This window comes from Myxine glutinosa, chromosome 6, assembly GCF_964187855.1.
Source record: "Myxine glutinosa chromosome 6, kmMyxGlut1.1, whole genome shotgun sequence".
Lineage (NCBI taxonomy): Eukaryota > Metazoa > Chordata > Myxini > Myxiniformes > Myxinidae > Myxine > Myxine glutinosa.
This window is the reverse complement of record NC_136266.1, coordinates 153,777,460-153,805,009: the sequence shown is the minus strand read 5'-3', so window position 1 is coordinate 153,805,009 and position 27,550 is coordinate 153,777,460. Positions and strand designations below refer to the sequence as shown.

The 27,550-nt window shown below is 46.8% G+C and overlaps 1 protein-coding gene across 2 annotated transcripts; it reads right to left on the bottom strand.

Moving 5' to 3' along the window:
• Positions 1-244: 244 nt before the first annotated feature.
• On the bottom strand, positions 245-27,212 carry LOC137428896 (uncharacterized). 2 transcript variants are annotated; one of them, XM_068118755.2, is made up of 4 exons: positions 26,987-27,212; positions 14,261-15,676; positions 3,638-3,795; positions 245-603 (listed from the first exon to the last, which is right to left on the bottom strand). In XM_068118755.2, exons 1-4 carry the CDS (start codon positions 27,141-27,143, stop codon positions 559-561), a joined length of 1,776 nt encoding a protein of 591 aa, XP_067974856.2. In that variant the 5' UTR covers positions 27,144-27,212; the 3' UTR covers positions 245-558. The 2 variants fall into 2 exon arrangements, with proteins under 2 accessions (XP_067974856.2, XP_067974857.2); XM_068118756.2 differs by having other exon boundaries at positions 26,996-27,211.
• Positions 27,213-27,550: the final 338 nt, after the last annotated feature.

Genomic DNA, 27,550 nt, shown 5'->3' with positions numbered 1-27,550 from the left:
GGATCAATAACTTGCATTTGGTCTTTACTACCGCCTACATTGTGTTAATAACTATGGGTTTTTGCATGGGATGTTTTTTGTTTTTTTTGGTATACTGCACCTCTTCCACAAGACTGAATCGTCAGCACTAATGAGTGTGGTCCACATGGCAACTTGTGGTGATCTTGAGGTTTTTCTTCATCCACCTTTACTCTGTCACACTTTTGTTATTTCCATCAATAGTGAATGAGATGGACACATGGGATCTTCCACAAATAACATTTTATTAAGTGAAACAAGAGCAATAATAATTCATGCAAATAACACAAAGCTGAAGTCTTAATGAATGATTTTTGAAGGAATATGCAAGGTGTCATTCATTGTAACTTTAGTTATTCCACAAAGAAGAGTGATGGTGTTAATGGAACACCATTTCCTCATGCACCCCAGATTTATTAATAAAATAACTCAACCATGTATGTATGCTACGCCACCCAGAATTGCTTAACTATAACCGGCATATTGAAAAGACCACTCAAACCCAAATATACAACAAAGCTGATTTATGAAGCTCTTTTTCTATTTATTTTGATGGTTGAATGGATAATCTTCCATATGTTCATCCTGGAAAAATAGGGATGGGGGAGACATTTTTCATATTAACAACGTATTTAAAAACACAGCAACTCGTGAAATTACGCAACACAATATATTGAATAACATTTCTAACAAATTATGTAAAATAACAAAGTATCTGTCCTCCTGCTGAATGACCCAATTACCATCAGGGCCTTGAAATCAACCAATCCCAAAGACACAATGTGAGATCTGACAGCACCAGGCCACAGAGGAAAGCCATATTCCACGACATAATGGATGAAGCATAAAGGTTGTGGAAGACACATGACCTACTCTGCCACTCTATCTCACCCTCTCTCTGTTCTCTTCACCCTCTCTTTTGCTCAAGGGCATCTGCCATCTGCTTGGAAATCAGCCAACATCATCGCTTTACACAAAAAAGGTGCAAAAACAGATACTTGAAACTACAGACCAACCAGCCTGCTCCCAATCATCAGCAAGGTCATGGAATCAATCATCGCTTCTGACATCAAATCCTTCCTCTTCTCCAATGGCTTGATCTCGGATCATCAATTTGGTTTCAGACCAGGTCATTCTACTCTGGACATGCTGCTTCTGCAAACATGCAAACAGGAAATCAGAGCTGTCTCCCTTGACATATCACGTGCCTTCGATACGGTCTGGCACCCAGCTCTGCTCACCAAACTCACCTCCTATGGTATTCAGGGAAATCTCCACTCATGGCTTGCGGATTTCCTCTCTGGTCGTAGGCAACGTGTGGCCCTGAATGGAATTCTCTCATCTCCCCTTCCTGTTCAGGCTGGAGTTCCCCAAGGCAGTGTTCTCGGCCCTGTGCTTTTTCTGGTCTTCATCAATGATCTCTCCAACTCTCTGGAAAATCCTCTGTCTCTTTGCTGATGACTCCACTCTCTGCCGCTCCATTCCTCATCCCTCAAATCGGCAGTCTGTAGCCTCCTCACTCTGCAGACCTGGACAAAATCACAAACTGGTCAAACAAGTGGAACATGTCTTTCAATCCTGACAAATCTCACACTCTCACTATGTCTCTCCGAAAAGACCGTCTGGAAAACCCTCCCATCCACTTTCTGAATAATCCTCTCCAAGAAGTTCTGTGACTCAAGCTTTTGGGTCTCACTATCTGCCATGATCTTTCCTGGGAAAACCACATTTCCAAGCTGGCCTCCAAAGTGAGTCGCAGACTGGGCATCCTCCGCCGTGTGAAGTCCTTCCTTGGCACACCTGAGCTCCTCACCACATACAAGGCTTTCATCCACAGCTCAATGGAATACTCTTCCCCCCTCTAGGCCAGTGCTCCTGCCTCACACCTGGCTCGGCTTCACGTGGTTGAAACCAAAGCTTTCAGAATCATTGGAATCTCCCGTGATGAAGCTGATTCTGAGGGCCTTTTTCTCTGTCACTGCAGGCAGGCTGCTGGTCTTTCTGTCTTCTACCGACTCCTCTCCGGCCTTGCTCCACCTGCTTTATTTGTTCTGTGTACCCCAAATATTCCTGCAGGATGCACAAGATCTGCCAGCAACCGTCTTCTGGTGAAATTGCCAAAATCAAAACTCTCTGCTCACCTTCACTCTTTTATTACTCTTTTTCCCTGCCTCTGGAACAAACTCCCTCACTCTCTTCAATCCCACTCCTCCCTCCAGGTTTTCAAAACAGCTGTTCACCACCATCTCTTATCTTCCCCCATCCAAAACGTTGATCTTTTCTACCCCTGTTAAAACACCCCAAATCCACCTCTTTCAATCTCCAACTTCTTTCCCGAAATTCCTAATGGTGAAATTCCTAGTAGTGTTCATTTGCTTTATACCATGTACCCCTTCCTCCTCCCCAGGCCTCCCCCTTCCACAGATCTACCGATGTGCCTGTTCTCTACTGTTGTTGTGCTTGTGTGCTTCCCTCTCTCCCCCTCTTGTCTCCCGCTCCCTTCATTGTATGTTTTATGTGTCTGTGCATGTTGTCATGTTCAATGTGTTAACTCTTACATGAGCTTCGATTCTGTATACAAAAGAGGCATATCGAGCTCAAATGCAGGGGATTTGTGGATTAATACATTGATCGCATCACAAGTGATGAGCCGATGGCAAATCAGGATTGTCCACATACTTCCCTTCCTTTGCAGGTGAGAAGGTCACTTGCTCCAGATAGTATGCTTCAATGGTAGGGAGGTTTTCGACAGAGAACCCAAACCTTATTTATTTATCTCTCTCTCCATCTTTATTTACACATTTATTTAGTATTCAAAATTGAGGCTCAGGAAGTGCTAAATATTGAATTTTTTGAACAGAACAGAAAAGAATGGAACAGAAAAGCAATAATGCAATGTAAACCAGGGAAACCTACTACAGCACTCGGTAGAGAGCATACCTACACCAGGCTGAGCAGTTTACGTTTTGTATCCCACTGATAGGCCGGATCTGCATCCAGACCTGAACCAAAATCGAATCAACTTGTTCTTGTCACCTACCCAACTCATCCACCAAGTTTTAGTCATAATCCATCCATATTTTTGAGATATCATGATATATATATAGTTTTTGGCCCCATCTGGTGAAGAAATTTAGCTTGGAAGGAGAAGACGTCCGGAATCCAGGTCCATCTTTTATTCCAACCGCGGCCAACCAAAACCTGCTTGTCTCACTTCCGGTTGCACCTGGTACCAGAAAACACTAGATCAACCCGAGCTCAAGCATATTTACATGTTGCACCTGGTACCTGGTTGCACCTGGTACCAGAAAACACTAGATCAACCCGAGCTCAAGCATATTTACATGTTGCACCTGGTACCTGGTTGCACCTGGTACCAGAAAACACTAGATCAACCCGAGCTCAAGCATATTTACATGTTATAACATGAAAGGCAAAATGATTCCGCTGCAGAATCACTGAATTTTTTTTTTAAATCGTCGGATCCGGATCTGGATGCGGGATGACTTAATGCGCAGGTGAACAGAGCTGTTCGGTCTCTGCCAACATTTCAGAACGCATTGTATTAATCTTTTTAAAACGAATAATCATTAAAAGAAGACCGAGGTGTAACTCTTACCATGTCATCATCTGTTTGTTTGAGTCGGTGGAAACCCACGTGTCGTCGTGATTTCAAGAACCAGATCAAGGTAACGAACGCGCTGATGAAAACTGCAACTCCCAGTGCCAGGAGCATGAAGAGGAAAAGTGGGTCAAGTTCAAATCCTGGATTCGAGCCTGGGGTGGAGGTGAAGAACAAACTTTGTTAAACATCAGAGACTGTTTCTGTGTTCAATATCATGGTTTATAGTTTTGTGTTTTCAAATATACGATGTGAAGTATTCAAATCAAATCGATCAAATTAAAAAGCCATCAAATGTATTACCACCTTTGTGTTCTTAGGAGGAACCAAGTAATGCTCTAGAAAAGTTTCGTATGAAGGAGCTCCTCCATAATATAGTTAAAACCCGTCAGTAGGTAAAGCTGTATGAATTAAATAATAAACGAGAAGAGCACTCAGTAGAGAGCGTACCTCCGCCCCTCCGCCTGGTTGGCCATATCACTCAATGGTGAAGAATCACTTTAAAAATTATACTATCCGGATCTTCACCAAAATTGAATCGATTCTTCCTTGTCACACACACACAACCTCTCCACCAAGTTTCGTCCAAATCCATCCGTAACTTTTTGAGATACACTACTCACAATAAGTTCGGGATATTGTGGGAGTGAGTTTATTTATTTTTATAGGGGTTAGGGTTAGGGTATTGAAATCAAGAATGCTGTGTTTTTTCACACATTAATAACCATAGAATTAGGACCAACAACTTTTTTCAACAAAATCAACCACACGGAAGAACCTACCAATATCCCTAACTTATTGTGAGTAGTGTATCTTGCTATTTATCGGTTTTGGCCCTATCTCTCAATAGTCAAGAATCACTTGTGAATTAAATAATTCTCGTATCCGAATCCATATTCAGATCTTCACCAAAATAGAATCGATTAGTCATCGTCTCACACACACAACCTCGACAGCAAGTTTCGTCCAAATCTGTCCATAACTTTTTGAGATATCCTGCTATTTATCGTTTTTAACCCTTTCTCCTATTATGGTGAAGAATCACTTTTAAAAAATTAATAATTCTCATATCCGAATCCATATTCAGATATTCACCAAAATCGAATCGATTCTCCCTTGTCAGACATCCAACGGGTCCACCAAGTTTCGTCCAAATCCGTCCACAACTTTTTGAGATATCCTTCTATGTATCGTTTTTAGCCGTATCTCCAAATGGTGAAGAATCACTTTAAAAATTCTAGTAGCCGGATCCGAATCAGGATCTTCAGCAAAATCTAATCATTTCGTCCTTGTGACATACGCTACAACTCTGCCAAATTTCATCCAAATCCGTCCAAACAAACGGACCGACACAAGCTTACAGACAGACAGGGGTGAAAACATAACCTCCATCCACCTTCAGTGGCGGAGGTAATAAATATTTTAATGTTGTTTTAAAATGTTAAATCACATTAAATGAAACAGATGACGAGGTTGAAGATAATAAACAGGACGTTAAAGCGACGTTCGGACTACGAATCGATGGACAAAGAACGACTCGTTTAGTTAATGCAGAACAAGTGTCGCAAGACTTTTAATGGCGATATTAAGTATTCCTCAAGTCATCCAATGTAAAGGTGTCAGAGTTTGCATTTCCTTCTTTAATTTGGCAGATCTTTATGTCAGGAGACTCAGACCTCTTGTCATTTCATCCCTCTGCCTCCATTGCATTTACCCTCAATGGACCAAATCAAAGCCATTTTTCTTTACCCAAGGAATGCACAAGTGGGTCTTTTTGGCCAGACATGACCTTTCATGTATGTTTGTAATAAACGGTAATACATATTCCTGTGTTTGTGGGTTTTCTTACCTCTAGAATGCAATCGATTGGTCGATTGGACCTGAGTTATATTTAGCAATTATTTTACCTAATTTGCATGAGATTGGTTCCAATGAAGGTTTTTAAAACGTAGCGCTACGTCATTAGTTTTCTGTGACGTAATCACGACTTTCTCAATGCTTTGTGTACCTTCTGCATCTCGTTTTCTCATGTGTATCATGAATTTTTCTCAACTTCTCGTTTTGTTTTACCATCTTTGAAATCGGATTTTCACAGGTAAGCATTTTCTTATTACATTTTGACAAAAGTAAGCATTTTCTTTTTATTTCTACATGATTTACATGTTTATGGCTAAGTTCCCAATTTCCATCACAGTTTTCTTTTTATTACCGCCGCCACCAAAGATGGATGTTTCTCTGTGAACAAGATATCTCAAAATGTTGATGACGGATTCGGACGAAATTTGGCGGAGAGGTTGAGTATGTGACAAGGACGAAATGATTAGATTTTGGTGAAGATCCGGATCCAGATACTAGAATTTTTAAGTGATTCTTCACCATTGGGACATCGAGCTAAAAATGATACATAGCAGGATATCTCAAAAAGTTATGACCGGATTTGGACGAAACTTGGTGGACTAGTTGTGTGTATGACAATGACTAATCGATTATATTTTGGTGAAGAGCTGAATATGGATTCGGATACGAGAATTATTTAATTATTAAGTGATTCTTCATCATTGAGAGATCGGGCGAAAAGCGACAAATAACATGGTATTTTAAAAGGTTATGGACGAGTTATGACTAAACTTGGGGGATACGTTGGTTAGATGATAACAACAAGCCGATTAGATTTTGGTTCAGGTGGGAATCCAGATCCGGCCTATCATTGGGATACAAAACAAACTGTTCAGCTTGGTGGGGTACTCCCTACCAAGTACCATTCTAGGTTCTACATGATTTACGTGTTTACGGCTAAGTTCATGATTTGCGTACCAGTAGTTCCGGTGAAGGTATCATGGTATTTCGTATCTGTGATGTGCGCTTCTTCCTTTGTACATTGTCAGATCAACGTAGTTCAGCTGCATGCATTCCGGGTGTTTTTATAATTACTTTCCGGTTTTTACCATTCTTGAAATCCAACATTACTGCTTCTTTCCCTTTAACAAAGTTAAACTTATTTTTATTCTCATGATTACCAAAGTTATGATTGTTTTTTGAGTTTTATATGTATGTTTTTTCTGACGATTTTTGCTCAGTTCTTTAAATATCATTATATGATACTAGCAACGGTACCCACCCTATGGGCGGAGCTTAAATTGGGAAGCCCAAATGAAAAGGCAAAATATCAGAAGTTGAAGGCTTCTTTTTTTTTTTTTAACGATTCATATAAACATCCGTTGAATCATATCACACGCAAGTCATCAAAATCTAAACAGTACATGGCGCCCATTTTGAAAAAAGATTGAATTCTGCAAAACGGAAGCGGCCGCTACACGTCTTTCTCAGTCGCACGTTTATGTGTGAAGAGTGCACGCCGAATCTGTAACACGGAAGCGGCCACTACACCTGTTTCTCAGTCGCTTTGCACACGCTGCCATGTTACTTCGGAGCCGCACGTTTATATTGGAAGAGTTCGTCAGGAGTCGATCTACTCTCTCCTGGTACATAGAATAAACAGTATTTGTAGAATTTCAACAAAAGCCACATCACTGTTCATATCGGTAAACATTATTCCATCGTGTTTGGAAAAACTGGAAAATTGGAAAACTTGGAAAAATTGGAAAAACAATATAGCCTATTTTACTCCCAGGGGTCCCAGGAATACCCACCCAAAAAAGCTTTGCGATTGGTTCAGCTGTTTTTGCGGTACCTTCGAACAGACGGACGGACATTTGGTGAATAATTATAGTAAGATTATTATTTTATTTTATTTTAATTTTTATATCTTTTATGTTAATTATTGTATTTAATTTTAATTTTTATATCTTTTATGTTAATTTATTTATTTTATTTTAATTTTTATATCTTTTATGTTAATTGTTTTATTTAATTTTATTTTCTATTATCTATTTTATATTATTGTCTTCCATTTTACTTTCTCCATTGTTTTTTATGTAGGTTTGTTTATTTTATCAATAAAACATCCAATCAATATGTATTTAGTCATTGATATTGATATTACTTTAGCAAATTGAATCGTTTTAAGCTTTTTCCCCTCAAAATGGACGATGGTCTCCATGTAAAGTATGTTGGTTGGATGTAGGAAAAACGTGTCCAACGGCGATATAATGTAATGTGAGCATATGAAAAGGCCTTCCAAATGATTGAAATGTTAGAAATTCAGGAACGCAGGCTCATAACCTTTTCTTTCCAGTATTTTACTATTTCGAAATGGAGCCTGTCCAGCGGAATTGTGAAAAAGCATGTTGTAGCGTCATTATGAAGTTTTTTTGTTGATTCATTATCTCTGAGCTATCCTGAATCAGAATCATGCGGGTGCCCGACCCTTGAGGAATTTTTTTAGAGGCAAAAAACAAAATGGCCGCCACTGATTTCCAATTGAATTTTGTTTTGTGCAATATCTTCACTTCTTGGTTATTAGTTATCCTTCTTTATCCTTCACTTCTTCATATCTTCGCTTCTAATGTACTTAGAAACACAATTTTGGTAACTATTATTATGTTTTCTAGGTCAAAGATTCCGATAATGATATAATTAAAGTTGTATACATAACACATGTATCATACTTTGAAGATGGCATCCACCGATAACGATAAAATTCAGATAAAGTCATCGATTTTGCCTTTTTATATGTTTTTGTATTATGAGTTTCGGGTCCCAAGGTCCCCCAGAACTCTACCAGCCTCAACCTTCGATGCCTGATCAATTTCTTTCCTTTTTGTTTCAGGTTGCTGTCATGAACTTTGTAAATAATCATTTCAATAGTGATTGCATATACATAAAGTAACTATTCTTTGTTTTCTTTTTAGGTGATGTGACAACAGTAGACCATGGCTTCTTCTGAAGAGAGTACATCCTGTTTCTTTAACTGCTCTAATGCTTCGAAGACATTACTAACTACTGGTAGAACTAGAATAGAAAAAATCATTAAAAGTAGTATACGTAGAGGTGATTTGCTTCATGAAAAACTAACCGATTCTCAGTCTATTCTGTGTCACAAAAGCTGTGTATCCACATATACATCCGAACAGCACATAGAGGCATGAAAAATTAGACAAGCAAGAAGCTCCTCCACCAAAGAAAACACGACGTTCTCATACATGTGGATTTGATTTCAAAAAGCACTGTATCTTCTGTGGCAATCAATGTGAACAGCTTGATCCTCGAAATCCACAGCGATGGAGAAAAGTGATAAAATGTAGAACAGTCGATCGAGGAAAGAATCAGATGCCATTTAAGCTCAGGATTCTGACTGTTTGTGACCAACGCAATGACGTACAAGCTGATGATGTACGCCTCCGAGTCCAGGGGGCATTCTCCGACTTGCATGCTGCTGCTGATGCCCAATATCATCTTGATTTCTAGAATTCCTTCATGTCACCAAGAGCTATGCAAACTGCCACTAAAAAGAAAAGGACCTCTACAGATGTTGACACAGCCTTCTTGCACGTCGTCGAGGAGATGGAAAAAGATAAGTGTAAACTTTGGAATTCTGTGGAGCTTCAAGACGTGTACAATTCATTTGGTGGTCACCGGTCACCGGTCGTTGCCCCCATCACATGATGCCTTTGTTCAGCATGTACAACGTGCTCATTATCAAGTATTGATATGGAAATCAGCCACTCAGCCAGACCCTCCAAACACTGGACCCCATTCAGTACGGATGGCAAGAAGGTGAGGACGGTGCAACTTTGTGTCCGACCACACTCCCACCTGATGTGTCTGCTGCACCGGTCACCATTCTGCAGCTGATTAAGTGTGGATGCTCCACCAGTCGGCCCTGTTCTACAGGGAAGTGTGGTTGTGTGGTGGCACAGATGTCATGTTCGATATTTTGCAGTTGCAGTGGTGAATCATACTGCTGCAACGAACAGACAAGGGCAGTAGCTGCTTATCAGGACGAAGATGATGAAGATTGAACATTGTGTAAAACATTAATAAGGATGCATGTTGCTCCAAACAAAGTTATTATTTGTCAGTCTGAAAATACAAGTAAATTTCAAAATCATAAACTTGTTTTGTCCACTTTTTGTTTGAATTGTTATGTTTATTTACAACGCAAGTTTTACAAGACAAAATCCATGGTCATTGTCAACTGTCCACACGTATCCAAATATATTTGTGTAAAAAGCACAATCCAACATACCGTAATAACCAATGCCTTAATAATTGCAAATAAGTTACTTCAGCTGTCATAAATACATATTTGGTTGTGACTGTTATTGTGTTAATATTTGAAGGTTCATCAAATTCAATTTCTAACTAGAAGTTATCAATGGACCTGCAAAATAGCCTTTTTATATAGGGAAATAGTGGCCATCTTGAAAATATGATACAGGATTAATATATACACCTTTAATCTTATCATTATCGGATTCCTTGACAATGAAAACATAGAAGTAGACACCAAAATTGTGTTTATAAGTGCATTAGAAGTGAAGATATTGGCAAAAAGTCGTGTCATTTTGTTTTTCGCCTCTAAAAAAATTCAAGGGTTCCAGTCTGGCACCCGGCTGATTATGCTTCAGGATATGTCAGAGATGATGAATCAACCAAAAATTTCATAATGACGTTCAAGCACGCTTTGCCTTGAAATGCCTGTTTGGCATCTGGACTATTAGTGTGGAGGAGGTGCTGCAACTCTTTGAGTCAGAAGACATCCCCATCACCAATGAGGAATCGGAACATTCTGATCCTGCATCCGACCCGGACTGCCAACCTGATGCTGGTAGGTATACCATGCGTCCTCCACTGCAGGATGTGCAATAATGTCTTCTGCTTCTGCAGCAGTTCAGGAGACCTGTGGTAGTGGATACTGGAGTGACTACCCTCCACCTCCAAGAAAAAACAATCTGCCACAACATTTTGAAAAAAGCACCAGGTCCTATGCCAAGAAGGCAAGCGATGTTGCCAAAGGATGCCTGGGATCTCTTTATTACCAGGGACATAGTCTCAAGTACTCTTACGTGGAACTGTTAAGAGGATCAGTGATCACAAAACAAGTTTGCCATGATATCTCGGAAAAAAAGATCTTCTGGCTTTTTGACCGAAGCTTTTAGCCGGATATGAAAGAAGCTGGGATGTTGCCATAAGGGAACTCTTTGGGGAAAGGTTGGCCAACCCGATGTACCTTGTCACAATGTCCATTGCTCGGTTTGAAGAAATTTGTCATTTCTTGCGGTTTGATAAGTTGACGAAAGACTTTCGCCTTCGCACCGACCACAGCCTTCCGGTACATTTGGGACATTTTCCTGGCAAACTGCCGAAAGAGCATCGTTTCCTATGAGTGCATCACAGTGGACAAACAACTGGTACCCTTTAGTGGCCGTTACAAATGTGTCCAATACCGGAGGAACATGTTTTTCAATCCTGACAAATCTCACACTCTTACGATGTCTCTCCGAAAAGATCGACTGGACAACCCTCCCATCTACTTTCTCAACAATCCTCTCCAAGAAGTTCTGTCGCTCAAGCTTTTGGGTCTCACTATCTGCCATGATCTTTCTTGGGAAAACCACATTTCAAATCTGGCCTCCAAAGCCAGTCGCCGACTGGGCATCCTCCGTCGTGCGAAGTCCTTCCTTGGCACACCTGAGCTCCTCACCACATACAAGGCTTTCATCCGCAGCTCAATGGAATACTGCTCTCCCCTCTGGGCTGGTGCTCCTGCCTCACACCTAGCTCGTCTTCACGCTGTTGAAACCAAAGCATTCAGAATCATTGGAATCTCCCGCGATGAAGCTAACTCCAAGGGCCTCTCACTCACTCACCGCAGGCAGGTTGGTGGTCTTTCCGTCTTCTACCGACTCCTCTCCGGCCTTGCCGGGGCTCTCTCTGGGCTCTGTCCCGCAAATATTCATACAGGTCGCACAAGATCTGCCTGCAACCCTCTTATGGTTAAACTGCCAAAATCAAGACTCTCTGCTCACCTTCACTCTTTCATTCCTCTTTTCTCCCGCCTCTGGAACAAACTCCCTCACTCTCTTCAATCCCACTCCACCCTCCAGGTCTTTAAAACAGCTGTTCACCACCATCTCTTATCTTCCCCCATCCAAAACCTTGATATTTTCTACCCCCGCTAATTTCACCCCAATTCCACTTTTTTGAAATACCAACTTCTGTCCTGGAAGTCCTTGGTGTCCTTGTGTTTTATACTTCTCCCACCCACCCCCCCCCCCTTCCCACACCTCCTCCCCCCAAGCCCTCTCCCTCCCACACATCTCCCTGCTCTTAAATGTTGTGTGCTCTCAAGTGTTTGTGTGCTTCCCCTTCTCTTGTCTTCCGCTCCCTCTTTTTATATATTTTGTTTGTCTGGTTGATTTGTTTGTGAAGTAAATGTCAGCTCTTTCACGAGCCTCGATTCAGTATACAAAAAAAAAGAAAAAAGAAAAAAAAAAGATGGTTCGAACATGTTCTTGCAAAAGGCAAACCACGAGGTGGCCTTTGGCTATGTGGTATAACGTCCTGGATGTTACTATCATGTGCAGACTCCACTTGTTCCTCAAATAACTTGGGTTATAACTGGTAAAACCACACATGGCAGATAGGCTCAATGACAACCCCCAACTTCCAATCAGCGTCGTGAAGTCTTTGGAGATTTCTGGTGTTGGTCATCCAACAGCAGATTGGCCGCAAGTGGGCCACCAAAAAGGAAAAGTTGTTTTTACTGCCCTTTCCAGAAAGACCGAAAGATCACCACGACCTCCAACAATCACCACGGAGGAGAGAAAGGAGGGAGGGGGCAAGGGGAAGGATGTCGCAATTTTTAAAAAAACGAATTAAAAATTAAAAGACCCAGACCTAAAAGACCTATCAAATGCATTCTCGAGGGTTTTTGGCGTTTTGCTCCTTGAGTTAACCACCTTAAACCGCTTCATTTTATTACCAACAAAAACGTACCTGATTATAATGTTCACCTCCTCTCCCGCCTCGTCCCCTCTTCCCACTCCCTGCCAACAGCGCTTTCCCCAACATCCCCAACTCTACGGACCTCCAACATCCAAGGTATTCGCTTCAATTTGAGGGATCCCTCAATCAATCCCAGCTACCACTAGTAAAGTTGATAATTATTATCTGCCTAACAGAATTTTTCCTCCCACAGGATGTCCCCGATTCTTCGGTGTCTCTGCCTGAGTATTTTATTTACCGGTTTGACAGGCATGAACCCCGTTCCATTCGCAGAGTTGCTGCTGTTTATGTCAAGAACTCCATTTCCCACTGTCTGTGTACCCTTCCACTTCCTAACCCCTAGGAGTGCCTTTGACTGCACTTTCCCCTCTGAAACCACCTCTAATTACCCTCGCCAGAGGAGAGGGTATTGCATTTGAGTCCGTTTGTTACTTGCCGGAAAAGATTCCGGCAAGTATGTTGATCGGTTGGTTTGTCTGTTTGTCTGTCTGTCTGTCTGTGTGCAGCACTACGTCTACACCGTATTTGTCTTGACCTGGAATAGACTGTGCCCAATTTTAACTGTCTTGGCCCAAGGCCTCCATTATGACGTCACAATTTGATAATTCGACAAGTACAAAACTTCATCCGATCAAGATGCAATTTCTTGAGCGCCATGTCGGCATAAACTGGTGGAGGGGAAAAAAAATGACATCATCGGTCACGTGGTTCGGCCGCCATCTTGGAAAAACCGAAAAACTTTGCACCTCTATATCTCCGAAAGTGCTGAATAGAAAAAAATTGAGACATGGCTCATTGTAAAGAACTCTCCATGGGGAATAAAATATGTTAATGATGATGTAATAGGTGCCTCCATTATGATGTCATAATTTGACAAGTACAAAACTTCATCCGATCAAGATGAAATTTCCTGAGCACCATGTCGGCATAAACTGGTGGAGAAAAAAAATTAATGATGACGTCATTGGTCACGTGGTTCGGCCGCCATATTTGTTTTAACACAAAAGCCTTGAAAACCACTGAAAATACATCCTGGCGAGGGTTTGCAATCTCTGCTCTTTTTCTTGTTTGTCCTTGTGTTGTAGTTGCTGTAGTTGCTGTAGTTGCTTTCCCCTCTGCAATAGTGTTGACTCCATTTGCATCTCCCTCTGTGCCAACATAGACCATCTTGTAACCAGGCATCCCAACTCTCTCTTCCTTATTTGTGTTGATTTAAACTGACACCAGAGCAGGTTAAGAGGAGTGTAGGCCCATTCAATAGTTATTTGCTTCAACCTTTATGAAAGAACAGTATAGGGAATTATCAGTATCGGAAAGAATCCATCCACGTGGTGAAGAAGTGCTTTTAACAGAGTTCCATGTAGTGGAGGAAGTTAATAAGGAATGACCGAATGAGTGAAGGGAGTTGAGGGGGATTTGGATAACATGTACGGCCTAAGACTCCGGAACATTCGACGAAGTAGAACTAACGTAAACAGGTGACCACTTCGTCACAGGGTGAGGAATTTTCCACCATGATCAACTATGGAAATCAAATTACCCCACAGATGAGGGCACTGAAACAAGGGTTTACCAACTCCACCAAATCGTAACTCGTATCTGGTTTAAAGAAGTCATTTCTCTGCTAGGGGAGTCCTTAGGAAACTTAGGCAGAATTAAATGGCAGAGAACATTCAAATGTGGGAAACTTGATGCGCAGGTCAGACTTACTTGCATCTTTAATGAATCGAGTATAATTGTCTTTTCCTTCCAAAATGTATTCATTCTCTTGATCTTCTTCAACTTTCCTCCATTGTCCAGAATCCTGTTCACCGTTCCACTGCAAAATTTCCGTTTCATTGTCTCCATCTCCTTTTACCTCTACGTCCTGTCCCGTATTTCCTTCGGTACCTTCCTTTGCTTCTTCTCCAGTACCTCCCTCTCCCTCTCCTACAACTCCTTCCTCTTCTCTTCCGACAACTCCTTCATCTTCTCCTCCTGCGCCTCCCTCCCACTCTCCTTCTCCAACTCCTTCATCTTCTCCTCCTGCACCTCCCTCCCACTCTCCTTCTGCATCTCCTTCATCTTCTCCTCCTGCACCTCCCTCCCACTCTCCTTCTACATCTCCTTCATCTTCTCCTCCTGCACCTCCCTCCCACTCTCCTTCTACATCTCCTTCATCTTCTCCTCCTGCACCTCCCTCCCACTCTCCTTCTACATCTCCTTCATCTTCTCCTCCTGCACCTCCCTCCCACTCTCCTCCAACTCCTTCATCTTCTCCTCCTGCACCTCCCTCCCACTCTCCTTCTACATCTCCTTCATCTTCTCCTCCTGCACCTCCCTCCCACTCTCCTTCTACATCTCCTTCATCTTCTCCTCCTGCACCTCCCTCCCACTCTCCTTCTACAACTCCTTCTGTAACTCCTTGCTCTTCTCCTACTGTAACTCCTTCCTCTTCTCCTACTCTAAATCCTTCCTCCTCTCTTACCATAACTTCATTTTCTCCTTCTGCACCTCCAGTCGTCCCCATTTCTGTTTTACCTATTTCTCCATTGCTACCTGTAACCTTTTCCCACCAAATATCTTCCTTTTGTTCCTTTCCAGGTTTGTTATTGTCCTCTTCCCACCACACTTTTCCATCTTGTGGACGTCCATATCCTTCTCCCTCTTTTCCCCAGCTGTTTTCCTCACCCTCTCTCGGTATCTCTGTATCTGAATGTACAGTTACTGTTGCCTCACTCGGCTGTTCCCCCATCCACGTGTTCCACAATGCATTCTCCATAAATTGTGCCAAGCTTTCTTCAAATCCTTCTCCACCTTTGTTGCTCACGTTGCCTTCATCTTTTGTCGCAATGCCTTTGTTTTCTGTAGAATCCTGTACAACCTCTTTTTGCTCCTCTTCCTCTCTATCTCTCCAGTTCTCGCCATATGCATTTAGATCATCCTGTTCCTCACTTGCACTGCCTCTCGGCCCTTCTGTCTGGTCTCCCATTGCCCACTGTTTCATCATTTGCTCGTCCGTAGATTGTGCCAAGTTTGGGTTGTAGCCTTGTCCGTCTCTGAAAGCTTCATCTCCACCTTCAATTCCTTTCCAAATATCTTCACTCTCAGTAACATATTGTTCTGCTTCCTTTGGTAATGTATGACCTGCAAAGACAGATAGATTCACAATTGTAGGATGATGCGAATAGACAATGTTTCAAAAAATAGAAAACAATCTTTTTCAAACATAAGTAAAATATTTGAACTTGTATTTTATCATGATTGTGTGAAACAAACTTCTTTTCTGAAAATATTTAAGAGGGTGTTCGGATGTAATGAAGAAGGACATTAAAAAAACTGTACATTGGTGGACATTATTAGCAAAAATACCCTTAATCTCACATTTACTTTACCTGGATCCATCTCCTATCCTCTCCATCTTGTATTCCTCTACCTAAAGCTCTGGGAAGTCCTTTAATTTAGATTTTCCTTTACATTATTCCCTCCGGCACTCACATTTTATTCCCCCTGACAGTCTTTATCTTGTTGCTACATATTCTTACCCAATAAGTTAACAAAATCTCACTCTGTGTTTTGTCCTTTTACTCTACCGTTGTGATTCAAACCGTCGATGCTAAATGCAATGTCAGCTGCTAGATTGCAAAGTACAGTACCAGTCAGCGTACATCCCTTAGAACCCTTGGTGGCAACAGAAGCTCCTTCCACCCACATCCCACTGCTTAAATCTTAGTTTATTGATGTGGGATGGTTTTCTGTACAATAATACATCTCCAAAGAACCGGCAAGTTGCCAGGGGGCCTCGACATCCAAAAAGGCCAATCTTTCTTCTTTCTCTATTTTGTCTGTGAATTTGATGCTGAGGAAAACCTAGCCCAGGTGTTGTTGTTATTGTTGTTGTTGTATATACCAGGACAGTTCTCTTGAACAAGCCCGTGGCACGAAGAAAGCCGATCGATCTCACAGGAGCGACCTAGAGATCCTCCACATCCAGGATGATGTACCCCCGCCTTCATGGAGTCAGGGCCACGACAGAGTTAGAAATAGAGAGAGAGACAAGAGAGAAAGGGCTGGTCATTGGGAACCAATCAGCACTCTGACCATGACCACGCTGCCCTGATGAGTCTGGGCAGCAGGGAATAATTGGGAAGATCTGGCTCCCGACTTGCGTCGGGGGGTACAAGCACTGCAAAGAGGCATCCCCGATAGTTGGCAGGCCCAGGTGTTCAGGAAGGTGGTGATCAATCTTGTCCTGATGCATAATGGTGAGTGGATCTGTTCTAATAACTTGTCAACCAATGACCCATAGTCCCAAATATTTTATGTTCCAATTCCTTCATTACCAGGTTCGACACGACTGCAGACACCGGAGAACCCATAGGTGTGCCAAAAATCTGTCTACAACATGTTGCATCACGCTACACAGACATCTCCAGAAGACTGGAGGCATCATCGGGTGTCAGCGAGCTGCTTGGCAAAGTCATTTTCCAATCATTGGACTGTTCTGCTCAGTACAACCAAACGATACTGCACTCAAGGGGTACACATCAGAAAACGGGGCCCAGTTTTGCAACTGGGAATTGTAAAAGATAAAACAAGACCGATAGTCCATCAATGGTGTAGCCGGGCTTGTTTGATACTTTAGTTGAAGAGGATAGTATGACCTGGGTGGGGATACCAGTTACCATTTAGCAAATAATGTAAGTATTAATTTTTTTGGACTTCAGGCATGGACAGCAAGTTCGTGAATGACTTGGGTAAAAAAACAGCGAATGGCAAACGATGAACCAATAAATTCCACATTCCTGTGCCACCTTCAGCCATCTTGGATAGAAAAACGAACCTTATCCGATCAACACAAAACTTCACAAACATGATCCCATACCCATATGTATGCAGACTGCAAAGTGTACATTTTTGATGTCATATGTCACGTGGTTTGGCAGCCATATATAGCTTGAAAGCCGATATAAAAAAAACCTCTTCTCCGAAACCGCTTTACCGATCGATGTGAAACCTGTCATGTCTGGTAAACATGTGATACTTGAGAACAGCTGAAGGGATTTAAATCAAACTTGTTTGTTTTAGGACAGTCAACGAGGGCATCTACCCATTGTTATGGGCAGGGCCTACTTAGAGGCATATTGGCGACGCAGTCGCATTGCTCTAGTTTTCTATGATTTTCAGACGTAAACATACACATAGAGAATTTCCTTATTTAATATTGCAGGATTCTAGTGTTCATCCGCTGGTTTCTGCTGTGTGGAATGTGTGGTGGTGTCGTCGCATATTGTGCTGTTCCTTAACGGTGTGGTACACCAGGTGAAACCAGACGAACATCTCCAAGGCTTGAACATCAAAATAGCATTTGGGGAGAGTGGCCCATTAAATAATCATTTTTGCACTGGGAAGGTTGGATGCTCCGAATTAAAGAAGAAGACTACCCATGATCTTCTGTCATAGTGTCATGGCATAACTCCTCAAAGATGTCTCTCATAGTGCAAGCACTATTATCATATCATATCATGTATTCATATATATATATATATATATATTTTTTTTTTACAGATTCTCCATGGACTCCGTCTGGACTCCGTCTGTCCATTTGTCTGTCCATTTGTCTGTCCATTTGTCTGTCCATTCAGGGTGGGGCTTCAAAATCAAATCTCCACCATTTTGTTCACTCTGTGTTGATTCTCAGACCTTGCAGGCCTATTTTGTACAGCTCACACTTTCTGACTCTCAACACTTTATCTTAACTCTAAGGCGACATCTAATTCCATTTTTCATAGTCACAAAGATGGTTTAAGACTCAATTGAAAAAAAAACAGGAAGAAAAATCGGACGAATATTGATGGTAAAGTGTTGATGAATATTGATGATTAAATTTATTGATTGGTGATTTAATCGAATATTGATGACATAAAAGGGAAAACGCATTTTAATAGCCATTCCTGGTTGGGCATGATGCAGGGATGGGGGAGAGAGAGGGGGAGAGGAGAGAGTGGGGGAGAAGAGGAAAGAGAGAGTAAAGGAGAGGTGAGAGAAGAGAGGGAGGAGATGAGAGAGTGGGAGAGAAGACACCATGGGAGAGATGAGAGGGGCTAGTGGATGGAGGAGGGGAGGGGAAGAGAGGTGAGAGAGGGGAGAGAGGAGTGGAGAGTGGGGATGGGGAGTTTGAGGAGAGAGGGGGATGGAAGAGATGGGGCAGAGGAGAGATAAAAGAAGGGGGGAGGAGAGATGAGAGAGGGGGAGAGGAGAAAGTGGGGTGCAGGGGGATAGGGCGAGAGTGAGGGGAGAGGAGAGATGAGACTGGTGGGACAGGAGAAAGTGGGGTGCAGGGGGATAGGGCGAGAGTGAGGGGAGAGGAGAGATGAGACTGGTGGGACAGGAGAAAGTGGGGTGCAGGGGGATAGGGCGAGAGTGAGGGGAGAAGGTGGATGGAGATGGGGAGAGCGTGCGGAGGAGAGGAGAGTGTGGTAGGAGTGAAAGGTCTTGAAGTCACATCTTGCATTATGTGGAATTTCCACGGGTCCCTGGTAGTACCTTTGATTGGGTTGGAAGGAGCAGTTGCACATTTGATGTATTTGTGGCGGTGGTACAACCCTGAACCGGAACCATTAATGGAAAACCTCCGAAGGGTTCCACCACAACTCAGATTTTACAAGTTGTAGCTGCACAGACTTGCCTACCTCAAGGCCCATTAAAGAGACGCAGTAGCTGAAGCTTCAGAACTATTTCAGATATTCTCAATATATAAATATGGAATGTGACAACTTTGCTTTGATCACAAACGATGTTTGATTTGCCCATGGGCTTGGGCTCGGTCTTTCAACGTCATCTGGCAAAATCCTTCTAAATCTCAATCAGGACAGATTAAAAGGTGCACTGGAGCTTGGAGCGTATCCTAAACTTGCCCATATACACCGATCCACTTTGAACGCCTGTATCCCCTCCAACAAAGATGGCTCCCGGATATGGCGATACTGGGCACCCGATATGTTCAGACAGTATTCAATCGTTATGCCTTCCATTTCAGTGTAAAGAAAAGATCATCAAATATACATCGAAAGGTTGCAGCTGATAGATCGATCTCGATCACGGGCCTTGAGAAGGCCAAAGCATGTATGGGCTTCAGGCTTTTGGCCTACATGCCTGGAACAGGTTCTTACTCTGAAGCGATCGTGTTGTTGTTGTTTTTGTGAGGATAATATGTCGAACATTCATTGCCACAGGGTTGTTTCTTTCTTTCCAAGCAGTCGTGTTGTTGTTGTGAAGGTAATATGTGAAGAGAGGGGGGGGGGAGGGGGGTGCTCACCAAAATAGGCATTTGCTTTCTTCCTCAGAAACTCCACAAGCAATTCTGATGAAACTTGACCACAACCTTCATCACCCGTGATGTACCAAAGTTTGTTCACGGAATTAAGAAAATCGAGGTCCACGGGCCTACAGGGGTCAACGTAGGTCCAAGTTTCCCCTTCTTGATTCTACCAGGTGAGCGCACAGGCCCAGGGGTATTACCCCTATATTTTCTTCCTCCCAAGCAATTGTATTATTTGGCCGACCAATCACGGAAGGGCGCCATTTTAATGGACTGACATAGCCGGGCGTCTTCTGCATTCGTCAGAAGTAAAGGGATCGTGGTGTGTATATATATATATATATATATATATATATATATATATATATATATATATTGTAGCGGTTACCGCTGGGTGTACACAATCGCCTTGCACCTGCCAGGATGCGGCCAGGGCGCAATCGCCATGCAGGGCTCGTCCGGACGGGCCCAGACGCGCCTCTCCCGGGCATGCCCGAACTCGCTGTTGCCGGGCACGCCCGAACCTCCCGGGCACGCCCGGTCTCGTCTTTCCCGGGCATGCCCGCTCTCGCCTTTCCAGGGCTCACCCAGAACGCCTGGGCATGCCTGCTCTCGCCTTTCCAGGGCTCGCCCAGAGCGTCCGGGCATGCCCGCTCTCGCCTTTCCAGGGCTCGCCCAGAACGCCCGGGCATGCCTGCTCTCGCCTTTCCAGGGCTCGTCCAGGACGCCCGGGCATGCCCGCTCTCGACTTGCCAGGCCTCGTCCAGCACGCCCGGGCAGGTCCAGACTCGCCTTTCCAGGACTCGCCTTTGACACCCGGGCATGCCCGGTCTCGCTTTTCCCGGGCAAACGCTCCGGCATAAATGTGTATATATATTGCTGCCCGATAAACGGGCTTTTCAGAGTACCCGAGTTTGATATGTACATTAAAGCAACTCGGGCGAATTTCCGTCTTTGGTCGCGTCAATTCTTTTGACTTGCGTTGGAGCACAGCTCCTTCATTGGTGACCCCGAACATGGATACGGCAGTGGCTCTTAAGCTGCCTACCTTCTGGGAGGCTCATGCGGCTGTTTGGTTCACCCAGGCGGACTCCCAGTTCGCCCTGCGAGGCCTCACCGCGGACGACACCCGCTTCCACCATGTCGTGGCGGCGCTCGGTTCCGCCACCGCGGCCCGCGCCCTGAGCCTCCTCGAGCGCCCGCCAGCTGCTGACAAGTATGACGCGATTAAGACTCTTCTCCTCGACGCTTTCGCCCTCTCACCGGCGGCACGCGCACGGCGCCTGCTCGACCTGCCCGAGCTCGGCGACACGCGCCCGTCCGAGCGCATGGACTACATGCTCTCGTTGCTGGGTGAGCACTCTCCGGATTTTCTGTTCCGCGAGCTGTTCCTTCGCCAGCTGCCTCACCCGGTACGCCTCGCCCTGGCTGGCACGTCGATCACAGATCCCCGCGCCCTCGCCAGGGAAGCCGACAAGATCTCCTCGGCGGGCCAACACATCGGAGCGGCTACCTGGAGCCCGCCGCCATCCGAGGCGACACCCGAGCGCCCTGCGCGGTTGGAGGCCGAACTGCCGGTGCAACTGGCGGCCGCCACGCCGTGCCGACCGCTTCCAACACGACGGCCGGGGCCTCCACCTGACCAGGTGTGGTGTTATTACCACGCCAGGTTCGGACACAAGGCTCGGACATGCCGACCCCCGTGCACTTTCGGCAAGTCGGGAAACGGCCGGGCCGGCGTTCATTCCCAGCCATGAGCGCCGGCCACTCGGGCAACTTGCTTTTTATTCGGGACAAAGCGTCCGGGCGGCGTTTCCTTTGTGACAGCGGCGCCCAACTGAGCGTCATACCCGCCTCCGAGCAGGACAGGCGGAACGCCATTTGCGGCCCCTCTTTGGTCGCTGCTAATGGCTCGGCCATACGCACTTTCGGCCTGCGCGACGTCACCCTCTGCTTTGGCAGCCAGCGCTTTCAGTAGACCTTTGTGACCGCCAGCGTCCCCATGGCTTTGCTGGGCGCCGACTTCCTCTGCGCTCACGGGCTGCTGGTCGACGTCAAACGACGTTGCCTTGTCAATGCCATGACCTTCAGCTCCCTGGCGTGTACGATGAGCAGCTCCGTGCCGACCGAACTGGCATGCGCCCTCCCGACGGCGAACGAGTTCACTCGCCTGCTCGCGGAATTCCCAGCCATCACGCGGCCGACGTTTTCGGCCGTCGCAGTGCGGCATGGGATCGAGCACCACATACCCACTACGGGCCCGCCGGTCTACGCCAGGGCCCGCCGCCTCGACCTGGCCAAGCTCGCCGTGGCAAAGGCCGAGTTCGACGCGTTGGAGCGCCTCGGCATCGTGCGGCGCTCCGATAGCACGTGGGCCTCACCACTGCACATCGTGCCAAAGCCGGGGGGCGGATGGCGCCCGTGTGGCGACTACCGCCGCCTCAACGACGCTACCACCGCCGACAGGTACCCGATCCCGCACATCCAGGACTTTTCCACCCGTTTGGTGGGGCGGGTCATATTTTCAAAAATTGACCTGATACGGGGATACCACCAGGTACCTGTCCGGGCGGCCGATGTCCCGAAGATGGCTGTCATCACGCCGTTCGGCCTGTTCGAATTTTTGAGGATGCTGTTTGGCCTCAAGAACACGGCCCAGGCATTCCAACGCTTGATGGACGGCGTGCTGCGCGACCTGCCATTTCTTTTCGTCTATCTGGACGACATCCTCGTCGCCAGCACGTCCTGTGCCGAGCACCTCCTCCACCTCCAAACACTGTTCGGTCGCCTCAGCGAGCACGGCTTAATTGTCAACCCGGCCAAATGCCACTTCGGCACGACGACCGTTGACTTTTTGGGCCACCGCATCACCAAGACCGGGGCCGTGCCGCTGCCGACCAAGGTCGAGGCCATCACCACGTTCCCGCGTCCCCGCTCCATCAAGGCCCTACAAGAGTTCTTCGGCATGGTGAATTTTTATCACCGATTCGTGCCCCGCGCTGCTCAGCACATGCGGCCCCTTTACGAGGCCCTCCGGGGCAAGCCGGCCAAGCATGACATCGTTTGGTCCGCGGCCATGGACGCGGCATTCGCGAGCGCAAAGCGGGCCCTCGCCGACGCAACGCTGCTGGCTCACCCGGTGCTCAACGCGCCCATCGCCCTCACTACGGAAGCCTCCAACTACGCGGTGGGCGCCGTCCATGAACAATGGGTGGACGGGGTTTGGCAGCCACTCGCTTTTTTCAGCCGGCAACTCCGGCCGAACGAGTTGAAATACAGCACGTTCGACCGCGAGCTTCTCGGTCTATTCCTGGCCGTTCGCCATTTCCGACACCTCCTGGAGGGCCGCCCGTTCACGGCTTTCGTCGACCACAAGCCATTGGTCTACGCAATGGCCAAAGCCACGGAGCCATGGTCGGCCCGCCGGCAGCTCCACCTCTCCGCCGTGTCGGAATTCACCACGGACATCCGGACGTCACCGGCAAAGACAACGCCGTGGCCGACTGTCTTTCTCGGGCCAGCGCGAACGCGGTCCACCTCGGCGTGGACTTCACGCTCATGGTGGCCGACCAGACCACCGACACCTCGGTGCAGGCCCTCCGGGCGGCGGACACGGGCCTCCGCCTGGCCGACATCCCCTTCGCGGGCACTGTCCTGCTCTGTGACGTCTCCCAGGGCCAGCCTCGCCCCATCGTGCCCGTTACCTGGCAGCGCGACATCTTCGCCTCCATCCACGGCCTTTCTCACCCGGGCCGGAAAGCTTCGCAGAAGCTGGTGTCGGCGCGTTTCGTCTGGCACGGCCTTCGACGGGACGTCCGCGACTGGGCCAACGCCTGCACGGCCTGCCAGCGGGCCAAGGTCCACCGCCACACCCAGGCCCCGCTGGCACCTTTCGCCGTGCCTGAACGGCATTTCGACCACGTCCACGTGGACCTGGTGGGTCCCCTGCCCCCATCGCGGGGGTTCACCCACCTGCTCACCATGGTGGACAGGACCACCAGGTGGCCGGAGGCCGTGCCCCTCACCTCCACCACAACCGCCGACGTGGCGCAGGCGTTCATCGCCACCTGGGTCGCGCGCTTCGGCGCACCGGCGGACATCTCGTCCGACCGCGGCCCACAGTTCACGTCCGAACTTTGGGGCGCGGTCGCCCGTTCGTTGGGAGTCACTCTGCACCGCACCACGGCCTACCACCCCCAAGCCAACGGGTTGTGCGAGCGGTTTCACCGCTCCATGAAGGCCGCACTCATGGCCGGCCTTCAGGACGACGGTTGGGCCGACCGGCTGCCGTGGGTCCTTTTGGGCCTCCGCATGGCCCCCAAGGAGGACCTCCGGGCGTCCGCCGCCGAGCTCGTCTACGGCCAGCCGCTCCGCGTCCCGGGCGAGTTCGTGCCCGACGCTACCAGTCCCTGGTCCACCGCACACCAGCGCTCGGACCTCCAGGAGGCCGCCCGACGATTTGCCCCCGTGCCAACGTCCCGCCACGGTGGCCCCCAGTCCTACGTCCCCCCGGCGCTTCGCACAGCGGAGTACGTCTTTGTGCGTCATGACGCACACCGGGGGCCACTCCGGCCGCCGTACGACGGGCCCTTCCGGGTCCTGCGACGGGGCGACAAGTCCTTCGTCGTCGACTTCGGCGGCCGGTCGGACCGGATTTCTGTGGACCGCCTCAAACCGGCGCACATGGACGTCGACCGACCACCACGGTTGGCCCTTCCTCCGCGGCGAGGCCGCCCCCCGTCCACAGTTCCCCCCGCTCGACCACCCACCACCACATCGGACCCCCCCCCCCCCCACGACCCTCCAGGGGTCGCTTCGGCCGGGTCATCCGGACCCCCCTTAAATTGACCCTGCCGGTGCAGGTCGATTCTGGAAGGGCGTGTGCAGCGGTTACCGCTGGGTGTACACAATCGCCTTGCACCTACCTGCCAGGACGCGGCCAGGGCGCAATCGCCATGCCGGGCTCGTCCGGGCGGGCCCAGACGCGCCTCTCCCGGGCATGCCCGAACTCGCTGTTCCCGGGCACGCCCGAACCTCCCAGGCACGCCCGGTCTCGTCTTTCCCGGGCATGCCCGCTCTCGCCTTTCCAGGGCTCGCCCAGAACGCCCGGGCATGCCCACTCTCGCCTTTCCAGGGCTCGCCCAGAACGCCCGGGCATGCCCGCTCTCGACTTGCCAGGCCTCGTCCAGCACGCCCGGGCAGGTCCAGACTCGCCTTTCCAGGACTCGCCTTTGACACCCGGGCATGCCCGGTCTCGCTTTTCCCGGGCAAACGCTCCGGCATAAATGTGTATATATATTGCTGCCCGATAAACGGGCTTTTCAGAGTACCCGAGTTTGATACGTACATTAAAGCAACTCGGACGAATTTCCGTCTTTGGTCGCGTCAATTCTTTCGACTCGCGTTGGAGCACAGCTCCTTCAATATAATCGACTTCACAAACTAAATTATTTAAAATCTTTCACAGTTCACGACTCATTGCTATTGTTCGTAAACGGCAGAATTTTGTCACATCTACTATATAAGAGAGATGTCTATCTGTCTGTGTCGCCATTTTTCTCAGAGATGGCTGAACGGATCTTCGTCAAACTTTCAGAGGTTCATCAGTGATTGCCTGGGAGTGTTTTCCGCAACAACAACAACAAAAATTATGAAAAAATAAGATCGTTTTTTTGGGAGTTAAAAAAAAAAACGCTCGATAGTGCCGAAGCCTTTTCAAATTAATGACAGTTATATACAAGTACACATTCACATAGATAAATACAAAACAATCACCAGACATTTGAATACAAATAAATCAAACAATTCCGGAAGTGTGTGAAGTTGGTAGTCCGGCTTCTTCTCCTTCCTGATCGGCATCACTCTTAACACAGAAACGTGATTAACGCCACATTCACCCACTAGCATATATATGAACCCCCTTCCTCTCCTGCCTCCCCCTCCCCCTCCCCTTCCCTTCCCCCCCCCCCCCCCCCGTTACCCTCCCCTTCCCCCCTGCCCCTCTCCTCCTCCTCACCCCTCCTCCCCTCCCCCTCCCCGCCCCCGCCCGTCAACGCCGGGAACTTCTGTTAGTTCATGATAAAATGGGTAACCCCCTCAGTTACAAGTAGCCTTATCTCGACGATTAGGTAATGCCCCCACACCTCCCTTGAACGTAGCCCTATTTTTATCAGGGTCTATACTCTACAAGCGTTACGCCTAGGTCCCCTGTCGGGGAAGTGATGTGAGTTGACAAAGTGGAAGACGCAGAAAACATGCTATGATATGATATTTCGCTCACAAGGTTCAGACATACATGGAGGCGGCCATCTTGGATTTTGACGTGGCGACCCACTTTTCAATAGGTTTCTTCCTTATGCCGAGATACACCCACGCACCAGATTAGAAGTTGGTACTTCAATTATTTTTCAAGATATTTCGCTCACAAGGTTCAGACATACATGGCATCAGACATACATGGCGGCGGCCATCTTGGATTTTGACGTGGGTTGCACCCACACACCAAATTCGAATGTGGTCCTTCGCTTACGCACACACGCACGCACGCCCGCACGCCCGCACGGACGGACGGACGGACATACGGACGGAGGGGAAAACCATCGTCCCCCTTTCGCTCCGCGTTGCGACGGGGGACAATAATATGTGAGGTTTGGACACTTGTCAAACATTTCTCCTTTGGATACTTTGTTTAGGTAGCCTTCAAGAGCAGGTGTTGTAAATTACAGGTAACCTTAAAGAACAGGTGTAGTGTCAAACATTTCTCCTTTGGATACTTTGTTTAGGTAGCCTTCAAGAGCAGGTGTTGTAAATTACAGGTAACCTTAAAGAACAGGTGTAGTGTAAGCTTCAGGGCGCCTTAAAGAACAGGTGTTGTAAGTTACAGGTAGCCTTAAAAAACAGGTGTTGCAAGTTACACGTAGCCTTAAAGACAGGTGTTGTAAGTTACACGTAGCCTTAAAGAACAGGTGTTGTAAGTTCCACGTAGCCTTAAGGAACAGACAGGTGTTGTAAGTTACAGATAACCTTATAAACAACAGGTGTTGTATATTCATGGGACAGGCAATGTGAGATGAATATTATGGGTCCAACCAAGGTATAAAAGTTTATTTAGTTGTGAAAGACAGGTCGAGGATTACCTTGCTTACCTTGCAAGGAGGCGAGAAAGGTAAGGAGGAAGAAAACCAGAGTTGGAAGACGATGCACGATCGATGGACCAACGCTGCGAAAACGTGACCTTTCGACCTTCGCCATTGCCTTGTTCGTCTGCGCTTGAAAGTCAATGCCCTTCCTCATAGGTTGTGACAATGCTACCTTTCTTTACTGCCCGACTGACTACCTTTCCTCGCAACACCGCCTATTGCCAGTGGCTACCTGGTTGACGTCATTGCATTCCTTTGCTTGTGTTGTTTGAATATACATATCATCTTACTTGGCGTTTTCTTACGATTCTTCATAGCTCCCAATTTAATTATTTTTTCCCATCATGCCAAAACTTGAACTTATGTATAACACAAAGAGCTGTAGTTTTAAAATACCGGATACCTTATGGTATTTATACCTAAAGTACATGTTCCTTACACCAACAGAATATACGACATATCTGGATCGCCATGGTTAATTGCCTCCCCTGACGGGTTGGTTTACCTTTGGCCCACGATCCAATAATCGCCACATTTGTTTTTTCAGGCCCACCATACGAC